The sequence below is a fragment of the Acinonyx jubatus genome, chromosome D2 (genome assembly GCF_027475565.1).
Source record: "Acinonyx jubatus isolate Ajub_Pintada_27869175 chromosome D2, VMU_Ajub_asm_v1.0, whole genome shotgun sequence".
In the NCBI taxonomy this organism is placed as follows: Eukaryota; Metazoa; Chordata; class Mammalia; order Carnivora; family Felidae; genus Acinonyx; species Acinonyx jubatus.
The window spans coordinates 52,035,511-52,058,123 of record NC_069393.1 but is presented as its reverse complement, the minus strand read 5'-3'; the positions used below and the strand labels follow the sequence as shown (position 1 = coordinate 52,058,123).

The 22,613-nt window shown below is 45.8% G+C and overlaps 1 protein-coding gene and 1 long non-coding RNA gene across 4 annotated transcripts in view; one reads left to right on the top strand and one right to left on the bottom strand.

Moving 5' to 3' along the window:
- Positions 1–22,259, top strand: part of MYOF (myoferlin) — a 151,313-nt gene extending 129,054 nt beyond the window's left edge. For all 3 annotated transcript variants that reach the window (XM_027062643.2, XM_015061901.3, XM_015061900.3), the window contains 13 exons: positions 922–1,077; positions 1,542–1,633; positions 4,616–4,786; positions 5,349–5,497; positions 7,520–7,659; positions 9,770–9,858; positions 9,935–10,030; positions 13,733–13,874; positions 16,360–16,459; positions 17,603–17,793; positions 19,650–19,759; positions 20,142–20,289; positions 21,694–22,259. In XM_027062643.2, coding sequence (XP_026918444.2) covers positions 922–1,077; positions 1,542–1,633; positions 4,616–4,786; positions 5,349–5,497; positions 7,520–7,659; positions 9,770–9,858; positions 9,935–10,030; positions 13,733–13,874; positions 16,360–16,459; positions 17,603–17,793; positions 19,650–19,759; positions 20,142–20,289; positions 21,694–21,732 — 1,623 coding nt within the window. In that variant the 3' untranslated portion in view covers positions 21,733–22,259. The remainder of the gene's footprint in view (positions 1–921; positions 1,078–1,541; positions 1,634–4,615; positions 4,787–5,348; positions 5,498–7,519; positions 7,660–9,769; positions 9,859–9,934; positions 10,031–13,732; positions 13,875–16,359; positions 16,460–17,602; positions 17,794–19,649; positions 19,760–20,141; positions 20,290–21,693) is intronic.
- Positions 556–16,993, bottom strand: LOC128312687 (uncharacterized). The gene is made up of 2 exons (XR_008292291.1): positions 13,689–16,993; positions 556–2,768 (listed from the first exon to the last, which is right to left on the bottom strand). It is a non-coding gene; the product is annotated as an uncharacterized LOC128312687 (long non-coding RNA).
- Positions 22,260–22,613: the final 354 nt, after the last annotated feature.

Sequence of the window (22,613 nt, the reverse complement as noted above, 5' to 3'; positions counted from 1 at the left end):
GACACTTTTTAGTTGAGACCTGAGGGATGAACAGGAGTTTGCCTGGGAGGTGGGATGGGGCTTACAGGGGTGACACCAGAAAAGGGAAATCACCCTTAGCACTTTACTCGGTTTAAAAAATAATCACTTTTTGGGGCGCCTGGGTGGCGCAGTCGGTTAAGCGTCCGACTTCAGCCAGGTCACGATCTCGCGGTCCGGGAGTTCGAGCCCTGCGTCAGGCTCTGGGCTAATGGCTCAGAGCCTGGAGCCTGTTTCCGATTCTGTGTCTCCCTCTCTCTCTGCCTCTCCCACGTTCATGCTCTCTCTCTCTGTCCCAAAAATAAATAAACGTTGAAAAATAATCACTTTTGGGGCGCCTGGGTAGCTCAGTCGGTTAAGCGTCCGACTTCGGCTCAGGTCATGATCTCACAGTTCGTGAGTTTGAGCCCTGTGTCGGGCTCTGTGCTGACAGCTCAGAGCCTGGAGCCTGCTTTGGATTCTGTGTCTCCTCACTCTGCCCCTCCCCCACTCGTGCTCTCTCTCTCTCTCTCTCTCTCTCAAAAATAAACGTTAAAAAAATTGTTTTAAATAAAAATAAAAAATAAATAAAAAATAATCACTTTGATTCCTATCTTCAAAATATGTGCAGGGTTTTACTCCTCACCACCTCCTTTGCCACCATACCGGTCCAGCTCTGGCCTCGATTTGTGCCTGGTCTTCCTGTTTCTGTCCTGCCTTTTCTTCTCTGTAATTAGTTAAATACTTATTTTATCATCATTTTACCTTCCCTACTGGAAACGTGTATAGTGTAATAGACACTGTTCCCTTCACGAAAAGGCAGCCCCTGTGGCTGCTCCAGAATGTACGTGGCAGGGGAAGGCAGGAGTCCTCCGCCCGGGTCACCAGGGGCCTTGTGAGGATATCTGTGTATCTCTCTCTTAGGGCTCCTTTAGAATCTACTCCCTGTCGGATGACCCCAGCGTGCCGGCCCCTCCCAGGCAGTTTCGGGAATTACCTGACAGCGTCCCACAGGAATGCACGGTTAGGATTTACATTGTTCGAGGCTTAGAGCTCCAGCCCCAAGACAACAATGGCCTGGTAAGAGTTTGGGTGTGGGGCCTTCTCCTGTAGCAAGATAATTACAGTCATCAGCCACAATAATTGTCATGTTCTTTCTTTTGGGGCGTCTGTTATCTCACTAGGGGAAAGATACTCTATCCAAGCAATGTATTCAGGAGGACTGTCCCAATGGGGATTTATCCAAAAGCTTGAAGGGGCTTTGGTTCCTCTGGTTCATGCTTCTCATTTTACAAATGTGACCTCGAGGAGATTTGCGCGGTGCCTCTTCCCTGCCGCCGCCCCTTCACCCCTCACCACTTCTCTGAAGGCGGCTGGCGGTCTGCTGCACCAAGGGCCGTGTTGCTCAGACCTCAACTGAGGCGCGGACGCCACCTTTTCGTCAGTGTGGGAGCGGGTGTGGAGGCTACCTGAGTCTGCCCTGGAAACTGCCTTGAACTTGCACCCGACGGTGACACAGCATGCCATCTGTTTTGTCCCCACAGTGTGACCCTTACATAAAAATAACACTGGGCAAAAAAGTAATTGAAGATCGAGACCACTACATCCCCAACACCCTCAACCCGGTTTTCGGCAGGTAACGAACATTTCTAAACGTTTCTCTGTCCTTTGTTTCTCCACGGCTTTTGAGTTAAGGATGTGACATGTGCCCAGCTCTGTTCTAGGCCCCAGGACCGTGACTAGGAACTAGACACATATTCTCGTCAGCAGAGCAGGCAGTAAACACGTAAGGTCACAAATGCAAGTGAAAAGCGCCATGAAGAAAATAAAGCCAAGTCATAAGATGGGCTTCTGTTAGAGAGATCTGCTCTGAGCCTGGGAGGTCAAGGGGGCCAGGGCCCCAGGAAGGAGGAGGGGACAAGACCCAGAAGTCCAATACGATTGTGGGTTGCAGACCAGCAGGACGGGCAGTGACTCACCTGTAGCCACGTGTTGGTTCTCACTCCCCGAATCCAGTTTGTGCTTGTTCTCTGGGACATTCTAATTCCACCATTTTGGTCCAGTGAATGTATTAATGTGCCTGTTACCAAAACTGAGGAGGGGGCAGAAAATGATGGGGTCCAAATGCCCCTCCGTCTTCTGTTCCTGAAGACTCTTTAAAAAGCATTAGTTTCTCCACCATTACCACATCAGACTTGTTTCTGGGCTGCTACACCGATCTATCTCTTCAAGGAGATGAGGTCCTTCTCAAGGAGAGGGCACATCCAAGTCACCTCTAAATAGGACCCAGATTTTTCAGCTACCGGCTGCATCCACATTTAATAAAAGCTAATAACTGCTGAACTTTTCCTGGGTGCATGCACCCTCCGGAGACGTTTATATGAAACATCTCAACTTCACAACTCTGGGGTGCTATTGTTCATCCCCATTTGACAACAGAAGAAACTGAGGCACAGGGAGGAAGAGTCTAATGTGCCCAGCTGGCAAGAGGTGGAGTCAGGATTCGAACCCAGGCCATCTGACCGTAGCATCTGTGTGGTATCCACGTGAGGCTCTCTGTGGCTGCCACCATCTCATTCCATGGTCAGCCTATCAGCAGGGCAGGGCAGAGGTCAGCAGCCCCACATTACAGGGGAGGGGCATGGTGCCAGAGCTCTGTCGACAGAGCTGGTACATGACAGAGCCAAGATTTAGGTAGGAATTCCTGACCAAGCCCCAGGCTTTTTTCCAACACCCTTGGTAATGCTTCATATTCATGGCAAAGCCACCACCTGTGGAATAAATGGTCTTTGTACAAAACGTTTGTGAAAACAGTGTTATTTTCCCAGAACCTTGCCAAACGGGAGAATACTTTGTTCTTGTTTGATGTGTGGCCTATATTTTAATTTCTGGCTTTATTATGTTGCCCATCCTCCTCTTTTCTACTCGTTTGTTGGTTCGCGTCCTTACGCGCTCTCTCGTGTGTGCGCCCATATGTGTGCACACACACCTGCCTTCATCACAGTCTCTCAGGTTCGCACGCACTGTTCTCCCTTACACACACTCACACCTTGTGACACACGCACACAGAACCGCACTCTCACTCAGCTCCTGAGCACACGCGTGCACACACCTGTGCACACGCGTGCACACACACACACACACACACACGCTGCCGCACACCCCAAAGCTGCCTGCCGGGGCCAGGGAATGGAAATAATCCTCTGGCACGGCAATATGATCATTTTCCTTTTCTTCCGCTGATCCAGCCCTGAGGTCTAGACAGGAAAAGGCACGCAGGGCAGGAAGGAGGGCTCCATGTGAGGGAGACAGGGAAGCAGGGGAAAGCCAGCTTTCACGGGAGAAAGGCGGCCCTGTCTGAATCGCGCGTCTCTGAGGAGCCAAGCACAGGCTTAATTAAGTGGCAGGAAAAGTCTTGCTTGGAGCCCCCCTGCCCCCCCCCCCCGGGAGGAAGCGACGCTGTCAGGCTGTGCTCAGCCAATCTGTGCCCTGTGTGTGTGTGTGTGTGTGTGTGTGTGTGTGTGTAGCCCCCTCTCAAAGGAGATGCCGCCTCTGCAGGCCCGTGGATGGCTCTTGGTCTCTAGGCTGATTCTTAGGGGGTGACTTTCTTCTTAGCAGAGACCCTCAGGGGTTCTGGGACAGGAATTCAGAAAGGGGCAACCTTTCGTGTGTGCTCAGCCATCGTTCAGTATATTCCCGTCACATCATAGCAACATCCAGGTCATGTTCAACAGAATGTGTGTCTTCTATAGAATGTTAATTGGTGTTCCAAGAAAAAAAGTATTCCTTCGTCAAACCAAGACACCTGGGTGAAAACAGATAATAGCTGCAGGACTTCTCAAAGCCTTTAGTTTGACCAGAGGAACTCCAAAACAAGTGGCTTTCTTTTCTTCCTTTCTTCTTTTTAACATCACAGCTACTGGGTTTTCAGCAATGCAGTCATGCCAAGTGCTTTCTAAACATTTCTTTGCCTGACCCTTATAACAACATGGGATGGTAGGTATTGCTGTCGCTGTTTTACAGATGAGAAAACTGAGCACAGAGAGGTCAAGTAACTGGCCTAGGGTTCCACCGCTAGTAAGCAGCAGGGTTAGGATTCAGACATATGTATTTAAACCCAAGCTCTCCCCCTGAGCAAGCATGTAACCTTGCATTATTCTTACTTCTAACACGTACTGCTTCTCAAGTGCTCCTACCCACTGCCACCCACCTGGCTGTCCCAGTCACCATGTCCTCCTCCAGCAGCCACAGTCACCGCCTGGGGACTCTCTGCAGAAAGCCTTGATTTGGGAGTGGGGGGTTAATTAATTAATTTATTTTGAGAGTGAGAGAGCGTGTGTATGTGAGCACGCGTGGGAGAGGGGCAGAGAGAGACAGGAAGAGAATCCCAAGCAGGCTCCATACTGTCAGTACAGAGCCTGACACGGGGCTTGATCCCATGAACTGTGAGATCATGATCTGAGCCAGACTCAACAGTAGGTTGCTTAACAGACTGAGCCACCCAGGTGCCCCAGAGCCCTGGGGGTTTTTTTTGTTTGTTTTTGTTTATTTGTTTGTTTTGTTTTTGAGAGGTCTGGATAGAATCATGGAGATTCTAACATTGCATTTGCTTATTTAGAATGTATGAGCTCAGCTGCTACTTACCTCAAGAAAAAGATCTGAAAATTTCTGTCTACGATTACGACACTTTTACCCGTGACGAAAAGGTGGGAGAAACAATTATCGATCTGGAAAATCGATTCCTTTCCCGGTTTGGGTCCCACTGCGGCATACCTGAACAATACTGTGTGTAAGTTGTCCTGGCCATAAAAGTAGACAATTTGTCCCATCTAACGTCAATACCTGGGGAAGCCTTGGGTCCCTACTTCTGTGCCTGACTTCACTGAACCACTCTGACTCAGATATATACTGTTTTTAATAACTGGACTATCTTCGGGAGAATAGGGCCACAGCATTGCCCAAGTCCAGGGCAATGCCCACCCCACCCCCCGATCAATCTTGTGATGTCCCTCTTTCCCTAAGTGTTTTCTATGGTATCTAATGAGATACAGCTTGCGTTTTCTGGTTTATGAGCTTGCCTATTACGATTACAGTGATTGCAGTCAAACCCCTCATTTTGATGGAGGAGGAAACTGAGGGGGGAGAAAAAGGATTAACTGGCCGGGGCCAAAGTAATTGTGGATTTTAGGTCTCTGAAATAGATTTCTAGGCAAAAGCCAAAGGGTAGAGCCCATTCCCTGCTCCGTCACTACATGGGGATGCCTGTAAGAATAAATAGGAGTGTATGTGTATGAATCCAAGAAGAACCTCTCTGCCCCGTGATAACTCTGAGTGTGGACTGTTATTCACAGTTCTGGAGTAAATACCTGGCGAGATCAGTTGAGACCAACACAGTTGCTTCAAAATGTAGCCAGATTCAAAGGTTTCCCACCACCCATCCTTTCCGAAGATGGAAGTAGAATCAGATATGGAGGTCGAGACTATAGTTTGGATGAATTTGGTAAGTGCAACACCATAGGCTGCAAGCTGGTTACAAAGTATAGCAACTTTGCTGGGTCTGCTTTGGGAGGGGGATGGGCAGAGCAGTGCCCTAATTATACCACAGGAGACTCCGCACACATGACTATCTAACAAAAGCCCCATTATAGCAGGGTTTTGCTGTCTTGTCAAGTGTCAAAGTGTACACATTTTCTTGTCTGTCTTAGGTTTCACTTGACCTTTTTAGGTCATAGCCACTGGAGCTTTGAACACAAAGTTCTAGTAATTAACTAATTTCTATGTAGTGCGTAATTAGCTCATAATTTAGCTCAAAAGTGCTCAGATGGTAGTGCAAGAATTTCTCTTCCAGGCTTATTCCATCATTCTTCCAGCCCTTCTCTGAGAAGGCTCGAGGATGCAGGGGGTTTGTTTGAGGACTCTTCTGAGTTCACATCTGGCTCACGTCTGAGCTTGGGGTCTTGCTCTTTCTCCAGCAGTAATTTATAATACAATCGGTCCTGACACATAGCCAGCTAGCTGCGCTATGACAAAGCCTGAAATAAGCTTAATAGAGCATAAGAGCTGTGGCATTATTCACGGTGTTGCAGGGAGGGAGGGCTTCCCAGAGGGGGTGGCAGTGGAGCTTGCCTTGAAGGGTGCACAGGATACCCAGAGAAGGCTGAATAAAGACACACGGGGGTGAAGGTGCCTTCCTGATCCTGCACTGTTTATTCCTGACATTGCAAGAAACTATGCTTTGTCTTCCCATTTGAAGAGGACTTCTGCAAAAGGGATAAGGAATTAACTGGCAAGCAACATGGCCTCATAGTTAAGAGTACCCCCAGATAATCAAACAACTCCCCCCAAAACTGTCTCAGTCACAACGATCATTCCAATTACTATTGTTACCTAACAAATCACCCCAAAACTTAGCAGTTGAAAAATGTCCATTTTGTTTTGCTCCCAGTTTTGCAGGTCAGGACGGGCTCACCCACTGGGCAGTTCTCATCTGAGTACCTCATGTGCTTGGCTGCTGTCAGATGTCGGGGGAGGGGCCAGGCGACAGGCATCCCGGCTCCACGGAGCTGGATGTCCAAGATGGCTCGCACACATGGCTGGCAGTTGATGCTGGCTCTTGACTGGGGCTAATGATCAGAGCACCTACTCAGGCCTTTCCAGAAGGGCAATCTCTAGATACTCATGCTCGTTCCAGGGCAATCTCTAGATACTCATGCTCGTTCCAGGGCAGATGGCTTCCCTCAAAGCAAGCATCCCAAGTGGACCAACCACAAGTCACGTGGCCTTGTATGCCCAGCCTGAGAAGTCGCACAGCATTCTTTCTCCACACTTCAGTGGTCAGATATGTCTCCAGACTCAAAGGAAGAGGACATAGACCCAACCTCTCATGGGAGAAGTGTCAGAGAATTTGAGGGCTGTTTTTAAAATGCCACAGTAATGCTAGCTGCTATAACAATTAAACTTCCAAATGTCGGCGGCTTAACACAATAGAAGTTTACTTCTCAGAAATTCGCAACAGGTATTCCGATAGGCAACAAGCCCTTGGCGTTTTGCAGCTCTGCCATTCTTCAACGTGGGCACCTAAGGTTGTTGTTTCTTCTGCATCCAAAAGGCAACAGCACATAGAGTATCTTTCACGAGAGGGCTTTATTGTGCCCCATCTAGAAGTGACACACGTGTCACTTCTACCTGTGTTACATTCTAGCCAAACTAGGTTGTGTGTCCACACCTAACTGCAAGGGAGGCTGGGAAACAGAATCTGGCTGTGAGCCTCTGCCAGAAAAGTAGATACAGGCTGCTCTTACTTACACATTCTGGTATGTTCTGGCCCCTTTGGTGTTGGCAGCCCACAGGTCAGGTGTGAGACTGGTTGGGGTAGGGCCCATGGTCAAGAGCTATTACTATCAATGACTCCTTCACAAATCAAAAGTTCGCACACTGGCCCTGCCTGTCCAGTTTGCAGAGTCTGGTTGGAAGGGATACATGCCCCTCAGGGCAACTGTTTCAATGCCACTTTCTATTCCAGAGGCCAACAAAATTCTGCACCAGCACCTGGGGGCCCCCGACGAGCGTCTTGCCCTTCACATCCTCAGGACTCAGGGACTGGTCCCTGAGCACGTGGAAACGAGGACTTTGCATAGCACCTTCCAGCCGAACATTTCCCAGGTAAAAGAATGCTCCGTCTGAAGACCCATCCTCCACATCCCAAACGCAGTGGCAACAGCTGACACAGATTTGCCTCTTTTATCTCTTTCGGACACTTTTAGATACACAAGAAATAGAAGGGCAACTCAGATTAGCTTTATCCCAAAGGGGAAATAAATTGTCAGAATTTCCAGGTAGCTCACTAAATCCAGACAGGAGGGTGACTACGGCTCAGGATCTCTCCTTGTCTCTTACTGTTTCTCTCTCTGAGTTTCTGTTGTTCTACACACTTCCTGTGATCCCCTTCCTATGAATCGGAATATTGTAAAGAGTTTCTAAGGTTTTCATGTTATAACGTAGCCCCAATCTACTTCCAAATGTGGAAGGGATTGGTTGCCCCAACTTGGCCCAACTCTCCACCACTGGACTACTCAGCTGCAGCCAAGCAGGTGGGGTCTGGGGAAGCACTGTACTTGGCCCTACCTGGGTGAGGCGGTACTCTCTGAGACCAAATTGCCAGGGAGGAAGCTGGGCTCAGTGCACAAGATGGCTCATCACAGGACCACATGCATAATGATGGGGGAGAATTAGTTTCCAGCAGCTGGGGAACAGTTTCCAGAGAAACCAGGAGAGACATGGCAAATGACAGAACGATCCGGGTGGAAGCTTGTTACAAGGAAGCCTCCTGGGATGTGCCTGGGAGATTTGGATTCAGTAGGTCTGGGGTGGCTGGAATCTGAGTTTTAACAAGTCCCTGGAGGGGTTCTAATGCAGGTGGCCAGGAAATCACACTAAGAAATATTAATCTAATGGATGCAAATCATGTTGACCCCACACAACTGTGGACAAGCTTATCTATAAAAAGTGGCCGCAGGTGCCCTGGGCTTACTAGTTTGTCACTCACTCCTTGCTTTTATTCTGTTCTACATTTTCATTTCTTCCTTTTCTTATTATTCCTTCCCCCAAAGAGCCCATTCCTCCTCTTCTCTCTCCTCCCACACCTTAAATAAAGTCTTAAGAAATTACAAATTTGTAATTACAAATAAAATCCACATCTCCCCTATACCCCTCCCTCAATCCCTTTTACCTACCAAACTGGACAGACTATAGCTGGGTCTTAGGAGACACCCAAATGCCTCATGTTCTGCATCATGCTTGATGTATTATAGAACCTTGAACCCTAGAGGTTAGTTAGAAGAGAGCCAGGATTGTAGGAAAATATATCCTTTTTAAGTGTTCCAGTTAAGTCATTTTGATCATAGCGTATTAGGAAGCCAATCTAGTTTCCTTGGTAAACTTCTTATAGACCAGTCTGAAGGTAGAGTCAACAAAACATCTGAAATCAGTTTGTGAAATTTAAGTTGCTTCATGGGGTTGATACAGTTTGTTAATGGCACCCCTAGCCCATCTGGAAGAACATTCTAGTCAGATAGATGGACCTGGTCTGTGGCAGGGGAAGACCTGCTCGGGACCTCACCAAGATGGCACCACAAGGGTCAGTTGGGCTTTCAGCCTCCCCCTTCTTGCGAGCCTCCTCCCAGGTGGTGGGCACTAGCTGGCCAATAGCAGGGAGTCCTCAACTTTGGGGAACAGTAATGTTCTTGTCGTTGTTTGGGTCTTTACTCTGAACGTGCCACGTTGCAAGTCCTTCTTTAACAAATTAAATACCATTTTACGTTATTTTGATTTTCTATCCGGAGGTAAGTGGAGAAACCCTTGGATGTTACAAAACTGGGATAGCAAGTAGGCAATGTGACGAATAGAGTTCTGAGTGAGGGACTCAACTTTAAGTCATTGTAAGAGGGTATGTGAGCATGTTTGGGGTGGGGGGGGGGAGGTGTTAGTGATATGAAGCCCCTTCATTAACCAGGGAACACTCAGACGATGATAGAGTGGGCGCATGCAGTCATCAGAGGTTTCTGGTGAGAGTGGGAAGTGGGTACCCTAAATGCCATTGAAGATAGATGATTTATCTTGGTTCGCTCTCCTACTCTACTCTTTTTGCCTTCCATATGGACTAATAGTTAGCAGGCCCAAAGAAACAGTTTCACCTAGAAGACATGAAAGAAAGCTATAGGCTTCACCACTCATCATATAACTTAATTTCTCTTTTCATTTTTAAATGATTTAGGGGAAACTTCAGATGTGGGTGGATGTTTTCCCCAAGAGTTTGGGACCACCAGGCCCTCCTTTCAACATCACCCCCCGGAAAGCCAAAAAGTAAGTAACCATGAGACCCTGCTCTATCGGACTGGGGTCTGGGTGCAAAATCACCTTCAAAATGTGCTCCTTTCAGGTACTACCTGCGTGTGATCATCTGGAATACCAAGGATGTTCTCTTGGATGAAAAAAGCATCACAGGAGAGGAAATGAGTGACATCTATGTCAAAGGGTAAGTTTAGCATGCTAGTTTGCCTCTGACAGACTCAAGGAACGAAACAGATGCTCTCCTTCATGAGTCATCATTATGAAAGGTGTCCATTCTAGGATCCTTGGTTATTTGAAGTTCTTCTATTCCATTAATGCAATCTGCTCAGGAAACTCCAGCAGGACAAAGGGAGAGAGAACAGAAAGAGAAGAGGAATCTCTGTGGATCTTGTTTATGAGCAATCTAGTAAACTATAGGAACTGATAAGCAGTTCTACATTTCTCTTTTAAGAAAATGGGTTAAGTTTATTAAGCCAACTTATTATTTCCTTTTAGTCATTCTTTTAGTCAGCTCTTTAGTCATTCTTTTTAGTCAGTTCATTTTTATTCCTTTTTGATACCTTGAGTAACTAGCCCTAGAAACACAAGTAAGGCTTGTTAAATTTCACTTTGTATATATTTTACTACCAGCAGCTAAAGTCCATGGGAAAGAGGAAACATTAGCATATTTCCAAAAAAATCATTGATTCTACCAGCATTTATGGGATGCCTGCATCTAACATGTGAAGTCTCATAGCTGTTCATTATTCTGTTACTCGTATCATTCAATTCCAAATAGTCCATGTTGATGTTAGTTTCATGTTATGCCCTGGATCAAAGATGTTGAGTACAAAATGGCATAGATGATTAAAATGCCAGACTCGAGCCAAACTACCTGGATTGAAATCCTGGTACTTTTCCTACCAGCTGGGCAAGTTAGTAAACTCACTGTTTCCCATCGTAAAAGACAGATCATGATAGAACCCACTGCTCTGGGATATTCAGAACATTGAGTTATTCAAAACATTTAGGACAGTGTCTGGCAGATAGTAAACACTGGGTGTCTTAGGGTTCTCCAGAGAAACGGAACAAGTAGAGAGCAAGAGAGAGTGAGTGTGTGTGTGTATAGAGGGAGGAGGGGGAGGCAGAGAGAGAGGGATTTATAATTAGGAATTGGCGTACATGATAATGGAGGCTAAGAAGTGATTCTGCCATCCGTAAGCTGGAGACCCAGCAAAGCCCGTGGTATAGTTTAGGATGAGTCCTTCCTCTGCCTTTTGCTCTCTTCAGGCCCTCAACAGATTGCACAAGGCCCACCCACACGGGGGAGGGAAATCTACTTCACCGAGTCCACCAATTCAGATTCTACCTCATGCAGAAACACCCTCACAGACACACTCAGAATAACGTTTAATCTGGGCACCCTGTGACCAGTCACACTGACACAAAAAATGAACTATCACACTGTGTAAGTTAGCTAGTATTACTACTATTCCACATAGACCAGGTTTGGTTCTTTGATATGTGAAAGATAAGATTTGTTGAAATTTAATGCATTCATAAAGTGATAACAAAGTTTCCCTTACGATCCCAAGTGGCCCTCAGTCAAAACTTTGTTGAAGACATAATTACTATCATTTGGGCTCACTGTAAACAAGGAATGTTTCATCAAGTTCTTCATTATTCTTTCTCATTTCAGAAACTTATTACCATTCCCCAAGGAAAACTAATCCTAGCTAATTATATATATGCAAATTTATTTGACTCTCATAAGCATTGTTTTCTCAAATCACGGAAACAAACTCAGGTAATACTGGACTGAGAGAAAACTCTTCTAATCAAAGAATAAAAGCACAACCAAAAGTACCATGTCCTATTTGCAATTAAAATCCAAATACTATATGTGAAAAGATGAATTATGTGTAAATAGCATGCCTAGCACCGTGCACATGTGGGTGTTACACACAAAGTTATACGCATATGCACACAAATACATGGAGTAGTTCAACTTGTTTTAAAGTAAAAAATGTGAAAAGATTCCTATTTAAAACTAAATGTGAGGGGTGCCTGGGTGGCTCTGTCGGTTAAGCGTCCGACTTTGGCTCAGGTCATGATCTCACAGTCCGTGAGTTCAAGCCCCGCGTGGGCCTCTGTGCTGACAGCTCCGAGCCTGGAGCCTGTTTCAGATTCTGTGTCTCCCTCTCTCTCTGACCCTCCCCCGTTCATGCTCTGTCTCTCTCTGTCTCAAAAATAAATAAACGTTAAAAAAAATTTTTTTTTAAAAACTAAATGTGAAAAGATTCAGGAAAAAAAAGAGCGGGAAGAGCTTCAGAGGGTAAGCGGTCTGGGGAAGGAAGACGGGAGCACTTTCAGGATGTTATCAGGAAGCGAAGCCATTGACATCCTAGCCAAAGAGTGTGGACTCTGTTCAGCAAGTTAATTTAAAACCTTAAAAGTGAAAAAGAGGAATCTTTCAACTCATCTAGCTAGTCAGTTAATTAGCAAAAACTACAACTATTGTAGTTGAATGATATTAGTAATACCACTACTAATAATAGGATCTAATGTTAGCACGTGACCTTACGTGACCTTCTAGTCTCCATGGTCCTTTGAGGCAGAGTGACAGGCCTGGACTTTGGAGTCAGACCAACAAAGGCTTCATAATTCTTAATTAAGACTTAATCCTGTCTGTTGCTGGCCGTATGACCTTGTGGAAGTTATCTATTCTCTCTGAACCTCAGTTTTCTCATCTGTAAAAATGGAGATAGTTATGTAATTGTTGGGAATAATAAAACAAGGCATGCTAATTAGTACTGGTTCACAGCAGATGATCCGTAACGCAGTTAAGGATATCCCTCTTCCCGTTCTGGCCCTTCTAAGCCATGATCTTTCCTTCTGTCCCCATGTCGACCAAGTGAAGGGAGCACAGATTGTTAACCACATTTTACAGATGGGAGATGAAGCCCAGAACGTGAAGTGGCAGATTTCATAGCCAGGCCTGCCTCCTACTGAGAATCTCTATCTGTGGGGTCCAGGCATCAGTATTTTTTAAAAACTGCACAGTCGATTCCACTGTGATTCTAAGTGCCGTCAGCCTGCAGAACCATGCATTCTACCCCTTTACCAGGCTAACCTCCAGCATTCCCATGGTTCCTAAAACACACACCCTCCCAACAGCCGGCAGATAGGACAACAGTTTCCTCCCTCGTGTGTTCATTCATTCCTTTATTCATTCATTCATTTATTCCTTCACTGGACCTACTACATGCCAGCCACAAGGCAAAGGAAACTTTTCCGATGTCAAAAGTTAAGATGTTAAATTGTTTATGGAAGTGAATTTTCGTAGATATGCAGATGGAAATAACTTGGCTTACGTCTCCCTTGCTAGTCTCGTTAATGTGATCATAGGGCATTTAAGAATAATAAAAAAAGGAAGCTGTAAGATTACTTGAGTCATGCCTGTTTTGTTTGCTTAAATGAAATATGGAAGAGGAAATGCTAAAATTTGGAACTAACTCATATTCATTAAGCCTATCAGCAGTGATGACAGACACTGATGAGTTATAGTTATAAAGACCAGCAGCATAGCCAGCAAGCCTCAGCGTTCCCAAAATAGAAGTTGTTGATATTTTCCAGAAAATGTCACCTTATCCCTGTTAACTGAAGTCTAAAGGGTTTCCTGCTTTTGGTTTTAGGGGAATTATATTTTATTTGGCTACAACCTGTGTTGGATGCAACAGAGCGCCTCCCCTTAATAAATCACCCCCAGCTCTGCAGATAACTGGAACCCACCCAAGAAAAGTGCATTAATTTCTTCTGCCCTTCACTTCCTTAATCACTGCACAGTTTTGTGGCTAGATTACCTGTCAATCCCGTGAAGCTAAGTCTGTTTGCTTCTGCTTTTCAGCTGGATTCCTGGCAGTGAAGAAAACAAACAGAAAACAGATGTCCATTACAGGTCCTTGGATGGTGAAGGGAATTTTAACTGGAGATTTGTTTTCCCATTTGACTACCTCCCAGCTGAACAACTCTGTATCATTGCTAAAAAAGTGAGTTCTGAAATAGGCACATGGGAAGTGGGTGTCATGGACAGATACAGGGCATGTAGGAGCTGCTCAGCCCCTTAGGGGTCATGGGTCCAGCTCTCTTGTGATACAGATGGGGAACCTGGGACCCACAGAGGTGCAGATACTTGCCCAGGCTCACAAAGCTAGGACAGCTATTTGTGCAATTAGGAAGTATCTGGAACACAACTGTCCTTCCCAAACATGTTGGCAGCAGGGTGAAAGATCTAGTAAAGGGTAGATCCGGGGGTCTTGTATTAATATAGGCAACCACCTAAGTGTGTTTTTATATCACAGGGAGACTGATTTCTTCCCACGATAAGCAGAACTGTTTGACTCGTTAACCAAACAGGTGAAATATTAAAGTAGGTGAAATTTAGGGGTGCCTGGGAGGCTCAGTCAGTTAAGCATCCGACTTTGGCTCAGGTCATGATCTCACAGTTCGTGGGTTTGGGACCCGTGGAAGGCTCTGTGCTGACAGCTCAGAGCCTGGAGCCTGCTTCAGATTCTGTCTCCCTCTCTACCCCTCCCCCGCTTACTCTCTGCTGTCTCTCTCTCTCAAAGTAAATAAACATTAAAAAAATTTTAAGTAGGTGAAATTTTCCTTTTACCTTCTTTATTAAAACTCAGCATCTGTTTTACCTCCCTCAGAAGCACTTCCCTGAGGGTTCAGGGCCCTCGTGGTTGATAAGACTCTAGTTACAGAACTCAACTCAAACTGGCTTATACCAAAAAACTGATTTATTGGTTCACATTACTAAAACGTCCAGGGATGGCTCGCTTAGGAATGCCTGGATCCCAAGTTGAACTGATGTCTTTAGAAATTGTTCTCACTTTCTCCACCCCTCTCTCTCTGTCCTCTCCTGTGGCCCTCCTTCTCTGGTGGAGGCAAGATGGCTGCCAGCAGCCCCAGCCACCTCCTGCCCTCCCAGAAACCTCAGCAGAAAGAGAAGAACTAATCCCCAATGGCACCAACCAGAGTTCTGGAATTGGGCCTCAGTGCCTCTGCCTGTTTGGGGTCACGTTCCCATCCCTGAACCAACCAATGTGGCCTGGGGATGCAGTGCTCTGACTGGTTCTGGGGTTAGGAATGGAGTTAGTTCTTCCCAAACTGGAGGTCAGTCCCCAAGGAAAATCTGGATGCTTTTTTTTTTCCTCCAAAAAGGAGGCCTGAGGTCTGGGCAGGCAATAATAACAGATGTCTTTTATGGGTCCCCTGTCCCATTCCTGTCCCCCACATTCTATAAACTTTTCCTAGTTCTGCCTGCTCACCTTCTCTCCCCACACCTGATCAAAATGCATCTGCATCATGTCCCATATAACCAGACCCGTCCCTCTGCTGGCCCTGCTCAGTGCTGACACTGTGGGGAGCGTTTTTCTGTGCCTAGTGAGAGAAATGCCTTCAAAGGGCACTGTCTAGAGACCTACTAGTTCAACCAGATGTCAAATCCTGCACACTTCCAGATGGTGAGGCAGACTGGCGAGAAGGGGAGGGACTTAGGGTCAAGTAGGCCTTTCTTACTTACCCACATCTACTGCTGGACCCCTCAGCGCCCTGAGTGTCACCTGGAGCCTGACCCCACACAGGACAGTCAGTGGGGCCAGGACGAGCTTCCTAGCCCCTCAGAGCCAGGCCCCCTGAGCCCTGCAAAGGGCAACATTCATGGAATGTCATCTGAAAAACAAGAAACAATCCAACCATCTTTTCTTCGAATTCATGAATCACTGGGGGAATTCCCATTATGTAGGTGTGATTAGGCTGTGGAGGTGTTATTGTGGTTGGCTAATATTGTTTGGGCAGAGGCAGAGACCAGAGGTGAGAACTTAGAGGACCCTTACCCAGTCCTCCCTCCACCCAGCTTTAGAACGAGGAATCCGGGGGTCTTGGTTGACCGCAGCGTGTAACAAACAGTAGTATTGTCAAAAGCCAAAAATGTCAGGACATTTTAAACCTGCACTGAGAAAAGGGAGAAAGCTGGGTCCCAGTCTCCTCACCATCATGTGAAATGATGTGCTCAGATACCCACATGGGGTGGGAAGAAGGTCACCGAGCAAATGTGACACCCCAGTGGGTGATATTATGGGCTGGCTTCGGACAGCCTGGCTGTTAGTCTGAGCTGGCCTAGTGGTCTCAGGGTGGGGAAGCAGAAATAATCACTCCCCAAACCCCAGGAATGGCAGCAGGAAGTCACGCTGATAGGAACATGGCAGGCAGGAAACCTTCTGTTTGGGGATTGCCTGGGGCAACCTTTTTGTCACCCAGCTGGTGGCCTTGAGACTTCCGGGAGAGACCGGCTGCCCTCCATACCATGGGGTAGAGGGGTGAGGGCAAGGGAAAGGGGTGTTAGAGGTGGGATGCAAAGGAGCGAAAAAGCCCCATGCCCTGATGCTGGGGTCTCGAGGGGCCCAAAGGGAAGGTTTCAGAGTTCAGTGGTGTCATTTGGTTTTTCTGTTTATCTTGTCATTTTAGGAGCATTTCTGGAGTATTGACCAAACTGAATTTCGGGTCCCACCCAGGCTGATCATTCAGATATGGGATAATGACAAGTTTTCTCTGGATGACTATTTGGGTAGGACTTACATTTGGATACTTTTCTCTAAGAAATTTTACTTTGATTTAGTGAAATCAATTAAAATTTGGAGTCAATTATTCAAATCTCCAATACTGTGGGTAATTAAGGGTTGGGGCACACTCACTGCCTGGATGTCCCCTGGGTGGTGTGGGCTGCCTGTCTTCTGTCCCGGGTCCTCCGAGAATTTCCTGCAGTGAACGTCACCCTTTTCTGCAGGCCCCATCTACTCTCAAGGGCCCCTAAGGAGGCTCTTGCACCAGCTCCTGTCTTGCCATGAAGACACAAATCCTGTCTTCACAAGGGGATCCCACACCCCTGCCTCCACTTCCAAACTACCCACTCTACCTCCTCAGCACCTCGGAATTGGCTCCCTCCTCCATGCTGCTCTCCAAGATTACTGAGGTTCCCTAATGTCATCAGCCATTGTTCCTTCCCCCAGGTCCATCCTCCTCTGTGGTTAAAGGCACTTACTAAACAACCCCCCCACCACCACCATGTTCCCTTTCTTGGCACACATGCTCCCCACCCCCACCCCCAGTGCATAATGCTCTTCTGATTTCTACTTTCCCAGGCCCGGGGTCTGCCTGGTTGGCCAGCTCTGTTTTTTCCTCCCCCTCTTTAAATACAGGCTTTTGCCTTCCCTGGGGTTCTCTGGCCCTTCCCCCAAACAATTTACACTCCCCACTCAGTTGAAGGTAAAGCTTCAGTGTTCACCTGTCAGCAAGGTATGACTCCTAAACCAGCACAAGGAGCCTGACCACTCACAGTGCCTCTGTTCAGGGCAGCTTGAGACCACTATGAGCAAATTTCAAATTTGCGTTCAGTGGATGTCTAGTCTAGTCTAGTCTATAGATGTTTAATTATTTTGAGCTTGTAGAAGAGCTCAGTTTATGTTTGTATCTTTGAGAAATAAACCATGTCAACCTCTGTGAGATGCAGAGTGGTGGGTAGACATTTCTCTACCACTTTCCATCCTATCTGGAAGGAATTTTAAATGTCTACCAGGATCCCTTTCTCTAACTCACCCATCACCTGCTCAAGATCATTGTGTGCCTCTCCTCTGACAAGAACATTGTGTTCACTTGTGAACAACGGCTGATCCGTGGAAGCTTATGTGGATTTAATTGTTTCCTTGGCTAGGTTTCCTGGAACTTGATTTGCACCACACCATCATTCCAGCAAAATCATCAGAGAAATGCAATTTGGACATGGTTCCAGACCTCAAAGCCATGAACCCCCTTAAAGCAAAAACTGCCTCACTGTTTGAGCAGAAGTCCATGAAAGGATGGTGGCCATGCTTTGCGGATAAAGATGGCTCCCGTGTGATGGCTGTATGAGTATTTCCCAATTCGGGGTCATTTATTTCTTTCATCATTCAGGCTTTGCCCTCTATCAATCGATTTACTCCAGATAAAGAAGTGTTACATTGATGGGGCTTTAAGCTACAGGAATGGTTTGTACTGGGATTACACGAGAAGGTGGTAGATGCTGTGAGTGTATGTTTGGGGTTGCGTGGAAAGTGGAGAGATTGGAATGGTAAAAAGCTGAGAGCCCAAGTGGTTGCACCATATTTCTTTAGGACCCTCCTTCCCTGAGAAGGCTAATTTATCCAGAGTTCCAGTACAATTCAGTACAGGAAAGGGAACTTCAAACTCAAACTCTTGTTTAAAAAAAAGTAAATTTTAAAAAGGTGGAAGAAGCAGGGAGCCCTGACATCCACTGAACAAGAAGGCCATAACTTACAATTTGGAGAATTCAAGATAGATTGTGGTAGAGAAGCAGAAGTCTGGGTTACCATGCCATGTCACCAAAAACTACCTATTTCATCATGTATTATTGTCATTCTTATAACAGCTAACATTTTAGATCACTGATGATGAGCCAGACAACATGCTAAGTGACTGCTTTATGCTCAAATCTTGTTTTTAAAAATAACTTTGAGGTATAATTTACATAAAATCAACCACACCCATTTAGAGTGCACAATTCCATGTGTTTTGACTGATATAGACACTTAAGAAGCCACCACCAGAATCAAGGATCCAGAACATTCCCACTGCTCCAGAAGTTTCCTTGTGCCCTTTGCAGCCTACTATCCCCTCCACCCCTGGCCCAGGAAACCACTTATCTGTTTTCTACAGAGTAATTTACACAGAATCTCATTTCGTTCTAGACATTATCTCCAAATTGTAGATTTAAAAAACAGGCTTGGATATAATATTATAGGTCAATTATACTTCCGTTAAAAATTTTTAAAAGTTTTCTTTATCAAACAAAAGAATAAAAAATATTGCTGAACTAAGTAAAACAAAAACAAAAGCCCCCCCAAACGGGCTTGGAGAGATGTAGCAACTTGCTTCGGGCAGACACCTCATTTTGTCCGACTCATTAGCATAGGAGTCATTTGGCTCCACCCCCTAACCAAGTGCTGGGGTTGGGGGTTCTTAGGCTGCCGTGACCAAGTGGGCATTCTGGGGTCCTAGAAAGCCCATTACGAGCCTGGCCATAGAAGTGGGCAACTTACTAGACGTCTTTTGGCTTCAGTGTCCTTGGGTGCACATGAAGGAAATAGCAGTACCTGCTGTATAGGGTTGCTGTGAGCCTTACATGAGATTATCCACATAGAAGGCTTAAACAGCATCCAGTGCATCACTTAGGAACCTGTATAAACACGAAGGCAGCATTCATTCGTTCACTCATTCATTCATATATTCAGCTAGTGTGCATCGAGTACCCATGAAGTGTCAGCCCTGCTCCAAGCAGTGGGGCTACCATGGTTAAGCAGGAAGCATGCAGACTCTCTGGGAGCCTACAGTTAATGCTCAAGAAGTATTAGATATTGGTATTAGCAGTATTTAGGTTAATCTGGGTCCAAATAAAGTTACGAAGGGTAGTGTGTGAGAAGGCAAGGAGATGGCTATGAGAGAATTAGATGATGGGGTACAGAGAATGAAAAGCAGGGACTGCGGGGAGGGAAAGCAACTTTTCCTCTCAGTTTCCCACAAGGAGTCGGTTCAGAAACACATGGAAGAGGAAATGCGATGAAATCTCTTGAGGAAAATTTAAGGCAATCTAAGGATTGTTTTACAAGAATAAAAATCATTGCTCAGGGAATACTCCTTGGGTTGAAGTGAAAATATTTGTGAAACGTGATGTCATGTGTTTAACCTGTTCTGCTTTACTGAAGGGGAAAGTGGAGATGACGTTGGAAATCCTCAATGAGAAGGAGGCAGACGAGAGGCCAGCCGGGAAGGGACGGGATGAACCCAACATGAACCCCAAGCTGGACCCACCAAAGTGAGAGGCCCTCTTTGTTCTTCACAACGTCTGATCCCCAAACATCTGCAGTCTGAAAAGCCCCCCTTCCAATGCACTTAATGGACTGGATTCACTGTTGTCTTAATTTTGTACTTAATGGGGTGGGGGATGGAAGAGCCCGGTGATCAGGCTTCATTTTAACCCTTGTCCCTTCCCACAAAACCAAAGTGCAGAGTATCTTCAGCATCTTAGGAGGCTATAAAATGTTAAAGAATCTTTCTCAGCCAACTAAGGGGAATAATATCTTTTCTTGACTTTATAAATGTTATTTATTAATTATTCTCTAAACTGTGTTAGGTTCTGAGGTAAAATTCCTGTCCCACCTGAACTGGCTAGGTAAAACCATTTCTTTGCAATGCAGCCGGCCAGAAACCTCCTTCCTGTGGTTCACCAACCCGTGTAAGACCATGAAGTTCATCGTGTGGCGCCGATTTAAGTGGGTCATCATTGGCCTGCTGATCCTGCTGATCCTGCTGCTCTTCGTGGCCGTGCTCCTGTACTCCTTACCGGTGCGAGTCCTTGGCCTCTCGTCTTGGCGTTTTGTGTGTGAATCACAGTCTGCCATCTAACTTGGGTCTGGCCTTGGTTGCTCTTCAGCAGACTGACCTACTTCGTGGTTGTGGTGTCGCAGCCCTTCAACATGTGGAAATTTTGCAGTAATGCGTGTTGTGATAAGCATGACATTCTTAGGGTTTCATAATTACAGGCAGAACTTCCTGGTTGGAAGAAAAAACTTTTGGTTTCAAGAATTCTAGGAGAAACCCCTCAGACCTTTAGCAGTATGTACCAGGACAATAGCCAGCATTTCTGACTGATCTTCCTGCCTTCACACTTCCTTGGTCCAAACCATCCTGTAAGCTAACTCCTTATCCTAGCATTCACAGATTCCCCCCAGTATGGGCTCATTGTAGGTCTACACTAATCTTGAACTTCACTCAAACTAGCTAGTTCCCCCAACCCCCAGCAGGTATTGCCCTTACCTGACAGGATGCCTTTGCCAATGCTGTTCGCTTGCCTGTGTCGTGTCTATCGAAACTTTCTTATTTGTTCTTTAAGGCCTGCATCACATAACCTGTCCCTTAAGTTTTCTTAACCACCTCAGTCATAAATGGGAGTCTAAATGGGAGGTTTGCCAGTGTGCCTAGAAGTAGTACCTCCATTCTTTCATTCAAGGAATTTATTGAACATCTACTATAGGCTAGGAATTGGGATGTCGAGATGACCAAGGCATGATTTCTGCCCATGAGCAGTTCATGGCCTGAGGACAAGCAGACATAGGAACAAGTCAATTACTATGAAAGGCAAGCTATTATGGACATATGAACAGATTATCATAGGACCTCATTGCTGAGGATGGTTTCACCAAGGAGGGGGCATTTAAGCCCATTTTGCCAAGTGGAGAAGGGATAGTCCAGGCATTTAAAGACCCTTACTTCGATTCATATTAGTAATAATACAGCTGGTTTTGTGTAGGGTGGCATAGTCACAACCCCAACAGCAGAGATTTTAAGTCTCTATTTTTTTCCCAGTATACTTTCTGTTTGTTAATGCACACACACACAATTTTCTAGTTATAAGTAGTCCAATCTGTCTTGACCATTTAAAAAAAACTCCTCAGTTATTTTTACTGATTTAGATTTTATTGACTTAAACAAGTGGTTCCCAACTGGGGGCAATTTTGCCCTCAGGAGGATGTTTGGCAATGTCTGGAGGCATTTTGGTTGTCACACCTAGGGGTGCCCGCGTGCCCCTGGCATCAGGCAGACAGAGGCCAGGAAAGCTGCACATCTTGCGATGCACAGGACAGTCCCCAGCAATAAAGAATCACGCAGTTCTAAATGTTGATAGTGCCAATGTTGAGAAGCCCTGACTTAAAATATATACATTTTTTAACATTTTTGCTTCCTTTTCAGAACTATTTGTCAATGAAGATTGTGAGGCCAAATGCATAATGAAAGCAAAGGCTTCTTTTCAAGTCATCCAGCAATGAGGGAATCCTGTCTCTGTTACGGACCAAAACCAAGAGTGATTTTGTGTCTGAGACAACATCGCCGTGACTTGTCATATTACTTGACCGAGGCCATCAGTTCCCGGAGGGTCTAGGTCCTGGAAAGTCAGGCCAACAAGCAACATTTTTATTTTCTTATCTTGTGAAGTATTAAAAAGTTTTAACCATGTTTTTCAGGATATTTTTCAAGGTGGCTGGTTCCATTTAAAAAAGCATCATTTTTACGTGTCCTTAATTTTATACTTCAATTTTTAGAAACTGCTGAAATCAAAGTGGAAAAATTTCTGCACCTTAACTTCATATGCTTATTTGTAATCAACAAAAAGGACTCTGCGTTATAAAATATTTAGCATAGCTAGAGTAATTCTTATTTATGCCTGCAGCCATTGTTACGATATTTTATACGGATGAATGTCATGAGACTCTATTCAACCTCTGTGATGGACTCAAATAAAAACATTTCACCTTTGACACATAGCTGTTTATTGTAGCTGTGGGCTGAGTTGGGAAGGACGCAGTTTCCAGTCCTCTGGGTCTCAGCAGATGGAAGGCCACAGCATCCCACTTGGCTGTAAACCTTTTATATATGTGTGTTGCCAAATCCTAGCCAGTGGGCCAAACTGAGGCTAATATAATAAATCACAAAAGCTAACAGTTAGCAGAAGTACTCACTCTGGGGGCACCTCGGTGGCTTAGTCGGTTACGTGTCCGACTTCGGCATGTCATGATCTCACGGTTCGTGAGTTCGAGCCCCGTGTCGGGCTCTGTGCTGACAGCTCGGAGCCTGGAGCCTGCTTCGGATTCTGTGTCTCCCTCTCTCTCTGC